The sequence below is a fragment of the Haemaphysalis longicornis genome, unplaced genomic scaffold (genome assembly GCF_048455015.1).
Source record: "Haemaphysalis longicornis isolate Haplotype H1 unplaced genomic scaffold, Haemaphysalis longicornis Haplotype H1 scaffold_1, whole genome shotgun sequence".
Classification (NCBI taxonomy): domain Eukaryota; kingdom Metazoa; phylum Arthropoda; class Arachnida; order Ixodida; family Ixodidae; genus Haemaphysalis; species Haemaphysalis longicornis.
The window spans coordinates 479,270,650-479,289,313 of NW_027526203.1; the positions used below are offsets into that span (position 1 = coordinate 479,270,650).

The 18,664-nt window shown below is 50.8% G+C and overlaps 1 protein-coding gene across 4 annotated transcripts in view; it reads left to right on the top strand.

Annotated features, from left to right (window-relative positions):
- Positions 1-18,664, top strand: part of LOC144156328 (uncharacterized) — a 157,345-nt gene that overhangs the window by 40,898 nt on the left and 97,783 nt on the right. For all 4 annotated transcript variants that reach the window (XM_077688301.1, XM_077688303.1, XM_077688300.1 and 1 more), the window contains 2 exons: positions 695-824; positions 13,363-13,490. In XM_077688301.1, the coding sequence (XP_077544427.1) occupies positions 695-824; positions 13,363-13,490 (258 nt within the window). The remainder of the gene's footprint in view (positions 1-694; positions 825-13,362; positions 13,491-18,664) is intronic.

The window sequence follows — 18,664 nt, forward strand, 5'->3', positions numbered from 1 at the left end:
ACATAGGTAACGGAAGACTACAAGAGTTGAAGAAATCACTACCTTGGATAGGGGGTGAGTTCTGGTCCAAAACCACGAGAAAGGAATCCGGCACAGAATTGGAATGGGTTAGGGTACACTCGGCAAGCACTCGCAACATCCCTAAAAAGAAAGGTATACGATCAATGTTTTGTACACATGATGACATGGAGCGGAAACTTGGCGCATTACTGAACCTCTAGAAAGGGAACTTCGGTTGGCACAACGGGACATGGAGCGAATGATGATAGGAGTAACACTCAGGTTCAGGAAACGAGCATCCTGGATCAGGGAGCGAACTCGAGTTGAAGATGTCACAGTGGAAATAAAAAAAAAGAAATTGACTTGGACTGGCGTGTTGTGTGACTATCTGATAACACCTAGGTGGACCACGATTGCATACGAGACTAGAAGAACGATAAAATGAAGAGACGAAATGAAAAAATCGAGGGCAAAGAATAGACTCCGGCAGCGCAGGACAGGAGCGGGTGGAGGCCAATGAGAGAGGCCCTCGACCTGCAGGCTGTTGATGACAATGATGATAATGGCGATTGAGGAGCTTCCTTGGTTCTGTCCCTTGCTGGTCATTTCTTACAGGTACAAACTGCTCTGACTGGGCGCTCATGTTGTGTGCACAAAGCCAGACCGCATTGGCGCGTGTTGTGCATCTTCGCAGGATACCGGCTGTCCGAGCTCCTGAGGAGCGGCAGCACCGAGGCGGGCGCTGCGCTGCTCGTGTTCGCTGCGGTCGGCCTCGTCTTCAGTGCTGCAGTCGTAGCCGCGGGACTCAGCAACCTCGCCACAAGGTGCGCATCTGCAATCGGCAACTGACGCCAGCGGGACAGAGAAGCCCGCTCTTCTGCTGCCTCGCGGCCAGATGCACGAACACATCACGCGCACTGTCTATCGCACGCCGAAGGAGCGTTCACTGGGGCAACGATCCTTATTGCGTGTAGCGCAGTTTTACATTTTCAGTGCAGAACCAAATGATTGTATCGTCACCCGGAGCACGAAACCCGTGAACCTACGCAACAATTTTCTTTTTACGCAACTTGAATGAACGCATGCTGTATGACTTCTTACCAAAATACACCATCAGTACGCAGGGAAATACTGCAGTGAATTTATATTCAAAACGGCTTCATGTTCTCTGGGTACATTGTACTAGCATTGTAGGACGGAACACAGAAAGGAAAGCACGGGACGAAAGCGTCATGTTTGACGAGCCACATTATGACGCGCCTGCGCAAGAAGGATGCAAGAGGACTAAGAAGGACAAGGTGAAAGTTTTATGAAAACAAAAACCGTCATCAAAGGTCGCCCGGAGAAGTGCTCTGGAGCGGAGTTGTGAGTTAGGTCCATCTCGTGTCCGTTTCAAAGTGTCCGTTTCGAGCAAGCCCTGATTGGCTGAAAGCAGACGATCAGGTGTAACACAGCGCAAGGTACGTGGGGCGTCGATTTCTGCGCGCGTGATTGGTCAGAAGCCTCTAAAAAGTGCGCGTACAGTCTGGACAATTCAAATGCGAACCGCGGAGCGCATGGCCGAAGATAGCGGTGCCGTCACCTGGCAGCGGCCTTGGAAAACTCCCGGACATGCGCAGTTGAGATGAAGGGAGCGAGGCTGCGTGTCCCACTCCGATATGTTGCCCTCTGCTCGTTCGCATGCTTGCCTTTTCGCCATGCCGCAACAGCGCTGCAAGCAATGAAAGTACTAGCACCACTGCAGCTGAAGGTGTTTGTCGCGGGGCGTATTGCTTGTAGCTGCGGCCAGCGCTTGTATGGGAAACGCGTGCACGCTCTCGCAAAGCATACTGCTGAGCTCATGAGCTCAACAGTATGCCTTGCAAGGAAGCATGGTTTTCTTCGAGGAAGCATGATGCCTCATACTACCTTGGGACGACCATTGGGACTGGCCCAAAGCTATGTTTAGTGCGGTCAGGAGTTGATCCTGAGGCGTTGCATGCATGCCAAAAGACCAAAAGAAAATAAATTAGCCCATTGGCAGCGACGTCGTAACTCGGTTTATTTCAGCAAGGTAGCAGCCGCACAGTGCTGAGGCATACAGATCGAAGCAAGTGCTTTCTGCCAACAACAAAAAAATTCCCCGCATTTACCCGAGGGGAAGAATGTGAAAGTGCGAATGCAGGAGTTGAATTTGCGCGGTTAGGTAATGTTCGCGAAAGAGAGATCACACACACACACACACACACACACACACACAACTACAAAGAAAGAAAGATGCATTTATTCACAGACACCTATTTGTGTTGTCGTTGTACTTGATTGCTAGAGCGTATCTCAGCTTTGAAATTTCGTGTCAGTACTCCTTTAAGCGGGTGCTTAGCCCTTCTCACGCCCGATTCCTGGCCAATCCCCCACGTGGGTATGTGCCATGTCAGCGGCCAGGCAGCGAGCGCCCATCTCCCCCCGTTGCCAAGGAAGACGAGGAGATTCCTGGCCAATCCCCCACGTGGGTATGTGCCATGTCAGCGGCCAGGCAGCGCGCGCCCATCTCCCCCCGTTGCCAAGGAAGACGAGGAGCGCGCGCACCCGCAGCTGTTGCTATGCGGACGGCGGCGGACGCTTCAGGCTCGCTTAAGAAATGCATTCGCACTTAAAACAAATGAGATGACGGTGAGCGACAACCCGAAAACTGCCAATTAGCCGTGGCATTATTCCAAAAAAATGGTAAAAATGCAAGTGTCATGGCAAACAGTAGCCGGGATAGGCAGCAGCCCCTGGACAACAAAGGCAGTGGCGGGAGCCTTTTTCAGACACTTCAATACTTGGTGAATTTTCTCTTGGCAGACACACAGCCGCCACACGTCGAGGAATGCTCTCGAAAAGGCGCGCCTCGAAGTCGGTAGCCCGGAGGCGCTGCCACTCCTCTTCGACAGCTTGCCACAACGCGTCACGCGAGCCGCCCTGTATCTGTCGTCTGCTAAGGGACTTCATTGATCCCCACACGTTTTCAACTATATTCATGTCCGCCCCCTGTGGTTGCCACTCGATCACCATCACGCCTCGCTCGTCCAGTAGGTGTTTTACTGACCGAGCCATGTGTATCGGGCTTCGGTCGTACTGCAAATAATACAGTCCATCCGCGAATGGACCATCTAGGGCGTAGGGTATCACCACGCTATCAACGATGTCCTCGAAGGCAGCCGCGTTGAAGCGGCCCTCGATACGAACTAACGGACCGAGGCCATGGCTTGAAATCGCACCCCGCACGCTAACGGCGCACCGGCCGCTACTTGAAATCCGCTGCAGGTTGCACGACTCGAATCTGAGGAAGAAAGAAATCGCAGTATGTTAGTGCCGAAATCGTTCGGACGTTTGTTTATCTCTGGGCCATTGTCGACAGATGCACCCGACGCATAATTTCGCTCCGGGAAAGGCAGTGCTGTAGGCACCTAAATGACTGCATATGCTCCGCCGTCGTTTTTCCCATTGTGAGTCAAAAGAAACTTGTCGCCCAAGCTTGGGAGCGCAATAGTTCTGACTGCTAGCGAGGGATACACGGAACAAAGATATGAAATAACTGCACTACAAAACGCGTGGTGAGTGGCAACAAACCTTCACGTAAACGAACATGCAAGCAACACGAAAGCTTGTCGTGGGCTCGTTTGCCTGGTCTATCTTTTAATTATATTTGCACTATTGCTGTGTATTCTATTACTATTTGGTTTTAAAAGAAAAGAAAAAAACATTTGCATCACTCATACCTGGTGTTCACGGCCCACCAAATGCGTTGGCGCTGGTCCCAACGGCTTGAAATTCTGGATTCGTCCGTGAAGGGAACACAGCTCCAGTCTTCCGCCGTCCAGGTTGCGTGGTCTTCTGCGAAAAGCAGTCTCGCAAGCTTGTTCGCTTCGGATAGCTTGGGCGTTCTAGCAGGGACACAATTTCGTAGCCGCACATCACGTAAGCGGCGTCGAACAGTTTTCATGCTTGCCGAAAGGTCCAGCTCACACTTGATTTGTTTAGACGTCAGGGACGGCTTTACTGCCGCGATGGCCACGATTAGCATGTCTTGCTCACTTGTCGTAGCCTGTGGTCTGCGTCCTCGGGGAAGATTCTTGAACCGGCCCTCATCGCGGAACGCTTGCAGGATGCGATTCACGGTGCATAGTGGTCGTCCTGTGGCTTTCGCAATATCGCGCTGCCTAATACCTTCTTGGAAGAGGTGGATCATGCGCAGTCGGTCTTCCTCCAGAACGCTTGGCATGGTCGGTTTCAAATGAGGGTATTGCTGACGGCCTCTTCGCATTTTATAAAGTTTTGTTGACACAACAGCGACACCAGGAAAAGGGTGACGTGTCAGCAAAACTGTATAAAATGCGAAGAGGCCGTCCGCAATGCCCTCCTTTGAAACCGACCATTAGCAAAAAAAAAAAAAAAAAATTGTCTTTGTCACATCACCGCGGCCAAATCTTCACTTCTGTGTACGTTGCAATGCCTATGTGCTGCAGGGTAGTTTGGAAACGTAGTCTTGATCACCAAAAAAAGTCCTGCATTTCTCGCACTATACAGCCTCTTCAGTTCGTAAGATCACTCACCCTGGAGTTCTGCGTACGATGAAATTCCTCTCGTGGTATCGCATGTATCCATTTTCGCATGACTTGAAGTTGAATTAATCGTAACTCGGTCACCGTAAACACCCAAATTTACGACAGTGAAAAGCCGCACATTTTCTTGGCCTCAGACGATCTAGACGAACACATTGCGACTGATTTGGTAAGTCCCAGCACCAAGCAACACGTGCCATGCACGCGCACACGAGCAAGGAGACGAAATGTGCCTGACTGAGTAACATGCTGGTATTCGCCGTGAGCTCGACATGTAGGTGGCGACAGCGTCGCGCTGCTAGTGTGGATGCTCCGCTGAGCGGCCAGGGGGGTAAAGCTAGCTCCGAGACCGTACGAATCGTGGGCGCTGACAGGATACAATTCCCATGGTTGCCAGATCAATTGTATTCAGCCTTCTAAAAACTTCTGCCGTAATTATTTAACTAAAACAAAGAACTGAAGCAAAATAGTTACAAATAATTGCCTCAGTAATTAAAACTAGCCTCATAAAAACCTTTTAGTGTAACTAAGCTCTAATTAGCGGAGAAAGAGTAAGTGCATAGTTCCGTTTTGGTTTCAATTTTTTTAAGCGTGCTAGGAAGTGGCGAGGCCCTTGCGCCTAACTTGCGCAGTGTATGTGTGCAGTATCCGGCTCAGATCTGCGTGCGTGCAAAACGTATACAAGTTATACAACTCGGATGCACGCGCTGAGCATGTGCCTCCCCGTGCGCTTGCGAGGCTGTCATTCTTTCTTTACGTTAAGCACCTTATCTATTGCCCCTGAACTGACGCCGGAACAGCGATTCCGATCTGACCTTGACTACCGCAAGTTCACTACAGGCTACGGCGTGGCAGCCAGCGATCGTTCCCGTTGGAAGAGAAATAAAAGGAGCTTTTATAATCGTTCGGTTCCAGTTGTTTTATTCATGTAACTTCTTACAGCTCTTCGTGCTTCGAACTTTCTCGCAATCGTTCGTGAAGGTAGAACGAAAAAATAGGTAGCAAAATGCGGTTTCTTTTTTAATCAGTCACAATAAGTCAGTGTTGTCTCCTCACGCGCTCTGTGCGGTAAATTACTGCCCATTCAATACTGCCCATTCAGTCCCGCAAGCTTTCCCTTTGAAGTGGTAGAAAGCAGCTAGAACTTGACGAATACAGACAGAAAGGAAAACGGGACACGCCGCGGTCTGTATTTAGCATACTCCCTTGGCATGCATTCTTCCACTCCGTTGGCCTGCGATCGACCGCGTTCTTTCGTTCCTGTGCTTCAAAGCGCCGCGACTCACCGGTCACCGGCAATATCAGCGTTGGCCCATGCGATGTTTTTTTGTGTGTGTCAATAAAGGTTTTACATTGAGCTAAAGCCACAGTTCATTTCACTTTGTTTGAAAAGCATTGAGCGACTCGCAAAATGTCACAGAATGGCAAAAAACGCGGCACAGCGCAAACATGCACGGAGATCATACGGAGATTCATTTTTCTGTGCGCCCAGTACGGATCAGCTCACTCCTTGGCGTCCTCGCGCATGCGAACAGTCGCATTCGAGCTTGCGCGCAAGTGTTGTGTGAGCGTTGCCACATCTTGCTCAAATAGTCTCCGTACATATAAGTCACACGTACGCTAAACCAAAAACACGTCGGTTACCTACCCACAGGAGATAAACTACGCAATGCTGTCGACGCCGCCTACACAAAACCCGCCTGGCCAGCGGTCCGCCATGTTACAATTAATCCCGGCATGCTTTGCTAACCGTACGCGGAAACGCCACAGTAGCACGTTGCCAGATTACAGCCTATCACTTTCGCCGTTTTTAGTAAGCAAAAGCTCAGCTGGCAACCTTCAAATCGTTGTATCATGTCTGCCACTGTGTGTCGTACGGTTCCAATGCATTGGCTCAGCGGCGCGCTTTCCCTCTAGAGTCAGTATATTATCTCTATGTGAGCGGCCCGTAAGAATGCACACTGTGGGCGCACTTCGGGCCTTTTTTCCGCCGTATGTGCGCACGAAAGGTGCAAACAAGAGTGGTATGCTGTAGTTCGGTTCCTCAACGTTCAATGTATACAATGGAAGTGGCAGTCAGTTTTCATTACTACGCCAAAAAAAGCGACGACTCATCGGGAATCTCAGAATGGCCGTAATTGTGACAATGAACTTGTACGTTGTGGCTCATAGCAAGCTCGATCTTTCCAGACTATGGCTTTGAGCCTTCAATAAAAGCATAAATAGAAACAAATCAGGAAGCCTCGATCTCTGAAATTCAGTTTACAACGGTAATCTCAATCGCTTTCACTGGTAGCAGGACGCATTCTTGCATTTATTGGATACCCGCCGCGGTGGCTCAGTGGCTAAGGCGTTGCGCTGCTGAGCACGAGGTCGCGGGTTCGATTCCCGGCCGCGGCGGCCGCTTTTCTGATGGAGGCGAAAAGCAAAAACGCCCGTGTGTACGAGATTTCGGCGCACGATAAAGATCCCCAGGTGGTCAAAATTAATCCGGAGCACTCCACTACGGCGCGCCTCATCGCCTGCGTTGCGTCGGCGCGTTAAACCCCACAATCAATCAATCATTTCTGGGATGCTCTGAAGTGGTAACACTACTTAACTGCCCCGAAATTCTTTCTAAGAGCTTACGATATTTTTTGTGTGTTCAAAAGGCAACATAAAATTACTGAATTTTAATCAGCGCAGAGATATAAATGTAACCGCTCTGACGGGTCTTTTAAATGAAATTTTAACGACTCTGAAGGAAGATTTGATGAATATCGGTTTCGGATCACTTATTTACGGCTTTCGTCGCAAGTGAACTTGCCAATTGAATTGTCAACGCACGCAGTACAATCAACATCTGACGTTTAGCTAGGTTTTCGCCAAGTGACAAGCAGGTTTACAGTGTGCAAACCAAGCTTCTGGGACCTCACAGCAAGCACAAATTTTCTGTTGAGGCTGCTCTGTTGACCATTTGCGTTCCTTTTAAAATCTAACAGGTGCCTGCATTCTTGCGTATAAGGTCGCTTACGAACCCTAAAGATGGCAATAAATGAAGTTGCGCTGTTGCAGATGTAGTAAAACATTTCCTTTTTATTTCTCGTTGCGAATCAGCGCAACGGGTTCCCGGTTACGGGAACCCGTTGCGGGGACGGGTTACCATATTTTGTAAACTGGATATCGCTTTTGTCTTGGCATTTAATTCTTGAGGATTGGTTAAAAAATGAAATTCTGTGCATTTAGTTTTTTTTTCGGAAAGGGGGGGGGGGGGGTCCTGCAAACATTGCCAGACCAGCGAGAATTCGAGAACGCATGTAACGCGAAAAGCCAAACTATGGTTATCAGTAGTACTTACAATCGAAACTACACTAGGCGTCGTGTTCTTAGCGGTGAAAAAGCAGTACGTATTTTCAAAACTGATTAACCCCCTTTGGTCCGGGATTGTCCATGAATTGTGGCTCGTCTTTTTCAAAATTGTACTGAAAGCAAGCATTGTGGGAAAAAAAAAAACAGCGAGTCATGGCACACACCCCTCACACATGTGGGCAACAACGTGCATCATATTACGGGTTTTCTCCTCTTTCTTTAAACTTAGGTCCACCCTAAGAGGTTAAGACGTGACCATATAAGGCATTTGGTTATGCTGAGTGAGACACGTTTCTGGACAAGGTGATTAATGTCGGATTTGAAAATGATATATATGAAAATGACGCACGAAATGCCACATGACAGACGAAAACTCGCAACTGCTTAATTTTACCGAAAAATCCCCCCTAAATACTCTTGCGCATCCATAGAAACTTATTTTAAATAATTCGTAAAATTAGCAATTAGATACAGTTGAATAAATGTTTATTCCTCCTCCTCAATATAAACAACGACTGTCCAAAAATGGTATTTATTTTAGAAAAGGTACGGGAAGGACACGATCACACAGGCGCTTGCGGGTGTAAAATACGTGTCCGGTAATGTATGGGCGATAGCGCACGGGTCGTGTGCAGTGTAAATGTTTTTGTTTGTTTCTTCTTTCTATAAGGACACAGCGCAATTTCACAAGGGTGTGGAATTTGCACGCGTATGCACAGGTCTTGTCGCTTCTTACCCGTTTCGCGTGCTAAACTTTTATCCTTGAAATAATCACCACGCCACCTTCAAAAAGCACCCTTCGACGTTCCCGAAACGGCAGACGACTGCACTCAACAATAAGAACAGTGCAATGTGTGGAAGCAATGTTTATAACACGTTTCACACTCAAGCGGTGACCAGGGCGAAGATGTTTCGTGGAATTAAACCAGCGCATTAACCCGCAACGGCCGCTGATTATTGCGTTTCTAGAGGAGATGCGCAAGCAGCTAGAGGTAACTATGTCATTGCTTACTGCCAAACGAGCACGCATATTGGTTGTTTTGTCGCGTGCAGCACGCGTCTTGCGCCGCACGCAACGTGAAAAAGCAGACGGCGCGAGAGCGCCATCCACACTAGGAGCGGTTCATCCCGCCGCCGCCGCCAGGGGCCGACTGTGTTCGCGCTCGGGGCGAATAAGAAGGACCATCGCGCTAGCAAATAGTGCGAAGATACGTGCTCATCTTTTGACCTTTTTCTGACTTGTTCGTGGGTAATTACTTTTTTTTGGTAAATGCAACATCGCTTAACGTTTTGTTTTCTTCATCAGAAGAAGCATATCTGTTCTCAGTACTCCGGGAAAATTGTCTGTCAGTGTCATCGCTGCGCGCACGAATACTAACAAAGCGTGGAACGCCTGACCCTTCCCTTCAATGAAAGCTTTCCTTCGGTACCAATCGCCAAAACAAGTCTGCCAAACAAACAACCAAAAACAAACCAGGAAGCCGGGGTATCCCCTCTGCCTTTTTATCGCTTCCCCGAATTTCCTTTTTGTGCCTCCGTCTTTCCCTCGTAGGCCGCTCTTCTGTGGTTCTCCCCCCTTTTCAATGACTAATCTCAAAATGGGCTCTGCGGGAGAAGCACCGCAGCTTCCACCCCATTTCTGACCGTGTCTGCACGTACCTTGGGCCACAAAAGTTATTTCCAATCTGCTTAGACACTGAGAGGGAAGTTTTCAGAGAAGCCCGCTTTTTTACCTGACCCCGGCAGCGAAGGGCTTCAGAGGAATTCTCCGAACTTATACTTCCTTCGCTCAACGTTCATTTGGAAGCTTTGCCAACGCGCAGTATCCAAAGTCGCAACCTAAATTTCAGCATTGATCAGTAGCTGCCTTTAATTTTACTTTTCCCCGATAACGATAAGGCCCAAAAGAAACAAATAAAACCTTCCACGCAAGTGTTTATTAGGACACGATAAGCCCTTGCGCCAAAGCCCGCGCAATCGTCACATTAGGCCCCAAATGTTCCATTGGAAAGAAAGGAATGCTACAAACGCGTCGCTCTGCGGTGCCTCAATGACCGTCTCAGCACCGCTGAAGTGAGCGACGAAATCGGCGTGCCTGCGAGTAAAACAGGACGCGCATGCGCGCCGCGCCGGTCTCGACAACAGGCGCCGGGCCTCCAGAGCGCGCATCGGTGGCTTTTGCCATGCGCTCGCGTGGTCTGCAAATTTAAGTCCCCGCCTGTACCACCTGTACATCGATGCCAGCGCCGCCGAACAGGGTGGAGACGCCCCCTGAGCGGTCCCGTGCCATCGCTATTGGGTCAAAGTGCTCAACGCTTAGTTTTCCCGCAAGACCCAGCAACGCGAAATAGATAAGATGATTCAAACTTCGCGAGTAAACCGCGGTGCGCAGAAAATTATAGCAGCGGCGGAGATCGAGTGACCCAAAATGGCGGTGTCAACGTATACGTGTCTTCACCCTGTACAGCGGAGATGCGGCTGAATCAAGGCATCCTATTCTATTACTTTTCCCACGGCCGGCGATGGGCGGTGAATTGACTCGGGGCACTTCGGCGGCAGCCACCACATACCAGCCAGAAACTTTACCCCGGCAGACTCAACGTATCCGTCATCACTAGCAACTCAGATAAGAGCATAGAGCTTCATACCAAAAACTATGTCGGGGACAACTTTCTGCAACAATGCATTGATTGATTGATTGATTGCTAGTGGCATCCCTTTTGTAACGGAATAATGACGTATCATTTTACCGAAAAAACTAATATAATCTATGTATACATTCTTTGTTTAATAGTAGCGCTGCTCTTAGGGCAGGCACAAAATACTTTTTTTTTTTTTCTGCTACGGGTGGTTGCTGTCCCAGGCAATATTCCCCTCTCTGCTTTTCATCCACCATCATTCTAATCTTCTTTTCGTCGCCTCGACAGCCTTGAAGTTAACTGCCTCTACCCTTAAATCCTAGGGCTTCTGGAACCCGAATATTTCCCTCTATATTTGGATGGATACCTCGTATTCTAACACTATGTGCCGCATAGTGTTGGAATGCATAGGTATAGGTGCGCAATGCCAATTGGTGGAGTCGAAAGGAACTAGCGCGCTTACAACATATTTCTGGGGCGCGCGGCGATTGGGGCCGTAGTGTTTCGTACAATAATAACTAGAGGGGAAATTGGCGCTAGTGTCAGCGCGAACATCGAGGCGGCGCTTACTCTTCGATGGGAAGGACGGGTGGTTCTGCAACCAGATTGCGTAGGACCGAAGCGTGCCTTTGGCAGCGCAAATTGTGTTTTGTGGTAAAAAAAAAAAAAAAAAAAACTCTTGTTGCCCGGTTCTTCGTTTACAAATTACATAGTAAGCAAAAAAGTAAGTGACCAAAAACTGGTTTTGTACGAAATAAAACGGCGCATTCAAAGTTCCCCCCAAATTACAAAAGTGCAGCCACATTGAATGGACTCTTCGGACCTCTGCGAGTTCCGAATACCTCAGCTGTCGTGGTGGGTATTTGTGGTAAAGCAAGCAGCCCCCAAATAACGTGCATTAATTCATAAAGGAGATACTCATTATTTCGCCATTGATACGGCTTACTTTACGACGCTTTCGCTGAGAAGCTGCAGCCGGCTAGCGAGGCTTGTAAGCGATGAAATGCTGAGAAAATTGCCCCCGAACCGCGAAAAGCAAGCACTCAATATAAAAGGCCGGCTTTTTTGTCCCTTTGTGGCGATGTTTGTATTCTCGCTACGATATATATCAGTACTGTCCTCAGATGAGTCTCATTGCAGGCCTTGTACATAACTTCATTGGGAAGCCCGCGTCGATAAAACAGCAGGGAACGAAGGTCAGCTACCACAGCGCCAGACGCGCGTGGTGATCGCATTGCCGTGTGGCTGGGAATTTCCTTGCCCGCACAAAGTAGCGGTGTCCGTCTGGCCAGCTTCCCACTGGCGCAACGCGACACGATGCAGTGGCGGGACAGTCTGCCTCGGTGACGCACTTCGTTTCGCCGCAGCAATTACATCTCAGCGCGCTCGCCTCGAATAGCCATGTTTGTTGCCTTCGACGGAGTGACGCCCCGGTTTTTCGAACTTCTTGTGCTGTTTTGCTCCATCAGCTGCAGTCACGGAGGGTTTGTGGTGCGAATAATTACCACATCACAAAACAAATTCTGCTGCCATTTGTCTGGAACGAATACCGCAGTCAAGCAGGAGCCCGAAAAGTTGCTCGCTACGGCCACGATGTGGCTCTCCGTCAGGCTGCCATATCAGAACCTGAGTGGAGCAGCGCTCTGCACGCATTCTCAGATCAACCCAAGAAAAATGGCTACGCACTTCGTAAAACCGCATACGGTAATCCTGAGCGATGGCGCGACTGACGGCTTCGCTAAAGGCCAGCTGCAGTGAACATTTATGCTCCTTAATTGAGAGAGAGAGAGAGAGAGAGAGAGAGAGAGAGAGAGAGAGAGAGAGAGAGAGAGAGAGAGAGAGAGAGAGAGAGAGAGAGAGAGAGAGAGAGAGAGAGAGAGGGAAGCATTTAAATATTTAAATGCTTGTGAACAGGAGGACATTCTTACGGCCTCCACCCAGTGAGAGGTATCCTTAGTCCAAGCTGGCTGTCCGAGCCCATTCCACCGGTCTGCGCTGATCCGAGAGCTCGGAGCTGGTCAGGTGGTCCAGTCACTGCTCATACGTAGGGCATGGATTAGGGGTTAAAGTACGGGTCTGTTGGCCCTCCCATACCACGTGGCATAAGGTTCCAGCCACAGGGCAGATGGTATGGGTGGCAGGGTACAGGGTGGTGTACATAGCGTTTAGTAGGGTGTTAAGGTGCTATGAATTGGTTCTAGGGGCCGGAAAGTGGTTCCTCCGCCGCGTGTTAGTTGTGAATGCGGTGGTAGAAAAATCCTGTTTCCGTATAGTGCGGCTAAAAAGACTGCACGGCCCAAAATACGACACCTCAAATATGCTCCCGCAAGCCGCCACCGAACATGGGCGATTTGGAAGGCGAAATTGAGAATAGCCCCGCTATTACGGTGAGGTGGAAGTGCTGCCGGCGAGCAAATGGTCACCGGTTGGAATGTAAATTCCATTTAATGTGCTTCTCTGCACCATTAAGTTTCACATTGAGCATTATGCACTATGGAACGATATGGTTAGCGGGATCCCCGGTAGATGCAGCGCCGTCTGTTTCTGAGATATATTTAACGCTTGCAATTTATTAACCATGCATTTTTTGCAGGGCTACAGTTTGGTCGAGGTGTAATTTAGCGGCCGTTGGCCTTTAAAGGTTTATTCTTTATAAACTCAGCCGAATAAACCTGCTAATAAACTCAGCAACATATGTTTCTCGACCACCTTGTTCAAGGATTGTGGAGGAAGTCTGTGCGCCCTCGTGTGAATGATACAAAGTCGCCTTTCTTGCGGCCTTCGTGCAGGGCTTTCTTCAGCCGCCCGTCATGCGGTGGGTCCTGCAACTGCCAACAGCAACGGCGCCAGAAGTCGCGCCACGAGAGCCAGAACAACGTCGATGTCAGCGTGCACCCGACAGACACGACAATTGCCGGTAAGGCGTCATTTGCCCGTTCGTCCACAAAGCCCAGTGTTCCTCCAAGTATCTCACTGTGGCGCGCGTGAGTCAAAGAACCCCCTCCCGACACAGTGGCTTCTGAAACGTTACGCAGCAGAGCGCAATTGACTCCGTCCAGATACAACGGCTGTTCCAGCCGCAGGCATGGCATCGCCGAAGTAAGTGTGAGCAGGAACCGACTCGTCGTGGGCGCTTCGATGCAGCCTCACGGCAGCCACGGGGCTTCCTTTCTAGGAAACTGGCTGTGGTTGTTTGTAAGCTTCGTTCATTCGCCGACGTCACCAGCAGCACTGAAGATGCAGGCGCGAAGCTTGCATGATCGAAGCATCAATCACTCCTCTTCCTGTAACATCGTACAATAAATGTGACGGCGAAAGCTTACGGTTAGTGAGCGAGCTCGAAGTAGCCGAGAACAGGCGGGGAGTTATTTTATGCGGGCAGGCTGTTTTCAGGCACACTCTTGCGAGTGACGCAAACCGAGCCGACGAGCGCAGGACCGCGCGCACAACCGATGGTCTCAGCCGCCATTCTCTCTTGGAAACGACGCTGCGCCAACACTTTGCGGTACGGTCGTTCCTACAGCGGGACTTTGCTCGCGCCCGGCGTACGTAGCCGAACTCGTGCGTGCAGCGGCGAAGGCGGCCGACCGGCGAGGAGCCGGCGTTGCGATCCTCAGAATTGATTTTGACGTGACGCGGCTACCGTCTGAGAGTGACACTTGCACGAGGCCGACACGACGCAGTCTCACTCTTTCCCACCACTCATGTGTGTTAGGCCAAGAGGGCCTTTACTCGCGGTCTATAGATCTCATTCGAAGCTGGTAAAGCGGACGCTATTGCCACCCTCTATTTAGGGACAGCCTGCTAGCCAGTGCCCAACGAAACTTGCTGTGGCCCCATACGTTGAGAACGTATCTCAGAATTTCAAAAAGATTGCAGGCCGCGTGGATATCAAGGTTGTGCTTTAGACTCCTCAAAAGTTGGTTCCTCGTCCCAATCTGGTCAATAAAGCTACTAGTGCAGGTGTTCGTCATTCAGTACCACTATCCTACTTGTCATTCAGTACCACTATCCTGACATCGTACTTGTCAACATTGTTGCGAAAAAATTAAAACGTTAGGCCTTTTGAGGCAAAGCATCAATGCACAATTCGTACTAGGCGATGTTCTTTTAAGTTAGAATAGATGTCGCCTGTTACTTCCGATAGCAAATAAAAAAAACAAGTTGAAAAAAATATTATGAATCAAAAATACAAAAAGCGCTCACGTTTGAGCGTACACCTCGTGCCGAATGCAAGTCCAACAGTAACAAAAGGTTCCAATAGAAAGCGCGCGATCTGGGGAACGCGGTAAAAATAAGTTAAATTGAGCGAACCACCCCTGGGCTTATCGTGTGAGGAGCGAAACGGCAGAGTGCGAGAGCTGGGCGGAGGAGAGAAAAGGGCCATTTCATCGTCTTTTCACGATAGCTGAGAAGATACGCATTGCATTTTTCGAACACAGCAGTCATCTTTTTAAGGAGCAGCTCTTTGGCGGCCGGTACCCGGGTTTCGCGGTGGCGGCGTCCTTCTGCGTCCGCTTAACCGAGTGACTGAACGAAGCAGTGGAGGCAGAAAGAAAACGGAGAGGAGCGCCTTGCGAAGGGTGAGGAGGACGGCGGCACTCGCGGCTATGGCATTGTCGCGACGGCGACAGAGAGATGAGAAGACACACGTCTGCACGCTACAGCGCCGTGGACCCAAACTGGGGGCCCCGCTTTATTCCACGCTCGTGCCCAGCGCGCACCGCAAGCGCGTGGTCAGCACTCGCCACTCGTGGCTCAGCCCCAGCGTCATCGTTCCTGGAGCGTGCCCGTTTGTGGTAGCAGACGACGCAAGCTGCTGGGGCCCCGCCACATAGCCCGCCCTCTTCAGACGGAGTGTCGGCAAAACGGACAGTCTTTGCGCTGGGATGCTCGCGGGTGGTGCTGCGAACGGAGGGGAGAGTGGTGGTGTTCAGGGTGGAGTGGTGGATGGTGGTGTCGAAGGCAGGCGGTTCAGCCTCGGTGAAAGCGGGCTTGAGGCGATCGATGGAAACGACAGTGTCGCGGCCATTAACGCGAACTGTAAACGTCTTTTCGCCGCGTGAAATGACGAGATGAGGGCCGGTGTAGGGCGGTTGAAGTGGCCGGCGGGCACTGTCGACACGGATGAAAACGTATTGGCTGACAGAAAGACTTGGGTGAATAAAAGTGGGTTTTGTGGAACACGGCCGTGGCGGTTGGGGACGGATATAGCTGAAAAACCGGGTTAAATCCTTTACGTAGGATGGGCCAGGAGAGAAAGGGTTATCTTGAGGCTGTGGAGGGACCAGGAAGTCTGCCGGTAATCGCAAAGACGTGCCGTAGACCATTTGGGATGCGGCACAACCAAGATCATCTTTGATGACAGTGCGCAATCCTAGCAGCACAACTGCCCACTGCTCAGGTGATTCGTGAGCCATCAGCGAGGCCTTGAGCTGACGATGAAACCTCTCGACCATGCCGTTGGCTTGAGGATGATAGGCCGTTGTTTTTAGGTGAGTAACACCGAGTAGGCATGTCAAGCGGCGAAAGAGTGTGCACCCAAATTGGCGGCCACGGTCTGTGATAATCTCCGACGGCACGCCAAAACGGGCGATCCACGTCGACATAAGCGTGGAAGCAACAGTCTCAGCCGTAATATCGTCGATTGGAGAAGCCTCCGGCCAGCGGGTAAAACGGTCGATCACTGTTAAGATGTAGCGGCAGCCCTTAGATGGTGGTAGTGGGCCAACAAGGTCCACGTGAATTGTGGAGAACCTTGAGTCCGGTAGTGGGAAAGTAGCCAGAGACGATGTGGTATGCCGAGAGACCTTGCATTGTTGGCAGGCGAGGCAGAAACGGGCCCAGGCGCGTACGTCAGTATTCATGCCCGGCCAGAGGTATCTCTCGGCAATCAAACGCCGTGAGGCACGAACTCCAGGATGAGAGAGACGGTGAATAGAGTTGAAGGCAATGCGCCTGAGAGACGCAGGAAGGTACGGCCGTCTGCGGCCTGAGACCGGGTCAATGTCGCAAACGATGCTGATTCCCGAATCAGGGCATAGAATGTCCTCGAGTTGCAGAGAGGAGCTGTTTGAAGAACGTAGAGTTCGGAGCTCCTCGTCATCGCTTTGGGCTTGGGCCAACTCCTGAGAGCTGAAACCGGAGCGCTGTATGGCGGAAATACGGCTAAGGGCGTCGGCTGGAATGTTGTTAACTCCCTTGACATGCCGAATGTCCGTCGTAAACTCTGCAAGATAAGCCAAATGTCGCGTCTCTCGGGGAGAATATGTAGTCTTCGATGACTTGAAGGCGTTCGTAAGAGGCTTGTGATCGGTGAAGATCACGAAGCTGCGGCCTTCGAGGAAAAAGCGGAAATGCTTCACAGCGAGGTATGCCGCCAGGAGTTCCCGTCCGAAAGTGCTGTACCGTTGCTCAGTGGGAGAAAGCTTCCTCGAAAAGAAACCGAGCGGGTGGCAGCTGCCGCGGATGTGCTGCTGAAGTACACCTCCAATCGCACAGTGGGAAGCATCTACCATCAGGCTTGTGGGAGCGTTGTGGCGCGGGTGCACGAGGAGGGTAGAAGAGGCCAGGCGCTCCTTGATGGTAGTGAATGCGCGATCAGCGGCTTGAGACCATTCAAGACTGCACTCGGGAGACTTGGAAGTTTGAAGGAAAGTTTCGAGAGGTTGAACAATGGCCGCACATTCCGGGATGAACCGTCGGTAATAATTCACCAGCCCTAGGAAACGGCGCAGTTGTCGCAAGGACTCAGGTCGGGGAAAGTCGATTATGGCCTTCACGTTGTCTGGCAGAGGGCGAATTCCATTGCAGTCAACGAAATGACCGAGAAACTCCAACGACGGCAACCCGAACGCACACTTGTCGCTATTAAGGATGAGGCCATGCTCTGCTAGGCGTTCGAAAACTATCCGCAGATGGTGCAGGTGCTCAGATAGCGATGAACTGGCGACAAGAACGTCATCTGTGTAGGCGAAAACAAAAGGAAGACCACGGAGGACGACGTCTATGAAGCGCTGAAAAGTCTGAGCTGCGTTGCGTAACCCGAAAGGCATCCGAGTGAATTCGAAGAGGCCAAACGGTGTGATGATGGCAGTTTTCTTGACGTCATCCGCGGCTACGGGGATTTGGTGGTAGGCTTTTTGGAGGTCAAGCTTTGAAAAGATGGTACATCCACTGAGGTTATTGGTGAAGTCCTGTATATTAGGTAGGGGGTACCTGTCAGGTACAGTGGCCACGTTCAAGGAGCGGTAATCACCACAGGGTCGCCAGTCTCCTGATTTCTTCGGGACCATGTGTAACGACGAGGACCAGTTGCTCGATGACGGGCGAGCAATGCCGATTTCAACCATGTGGTGAAATTCCTGTTCCGCGATTTTATGTTTCTCTGGAGCCAGTCGACGAGCCACGGCGTGCGTAGGTGGACCGGTGGTGATGATCTGATGAACGACGTCATGCTTCACTGGCTTTGTCCAGTCTGGAGGGGCAGTCAGGGAAGGAAACTCGTTCAGCAATTCCCGGTACGGAGAAGGTAGGTCGCAAAGAAGCGTGAATGCGAACGGATGGACTGGAGACGATTTGCCGATGACAGAAAGGCCGGTTGTGGCGTCCAGGATTCTTTTTCGGGCCATGTCAACCAGGGGGCCGAAGTGCGAAAGGAAATCGGCTCCTAGAATGGCGTGACTCACGTTGGCCACGAGGAAAATCCAGCGGAACGCACGGCGTAGGCCGATGTTTACCATCAGGGATTTTTTTCGGTACACGGGAATGCTGGACTTGTTAATAGCTTGGAGATGGCACAGTGGTGCTTGAGTGCGGTCACAGGAAATAGCGGGGAGCACACTCACTTCAGCACCAGTGTCAACTAGGAAACGTTGACCACTGGTTGCATCTGTGATGTAGAAGAGGCGACTGTCGCTGGCTTGGGAATCGGTCGCCGCCGCTAACGATCCCTCGTCCCGTTTCCCGGGCAGCCGCAAGGACGGGTGCAACGTTGCGCCGCTGCATCGAAGCGGCGATGGTACCAGCACAATGAATCAGGGTGTTGAGGTGGCTGGCGCGTTGTGCCTTCCTGGCGAAATACTTGCGGAG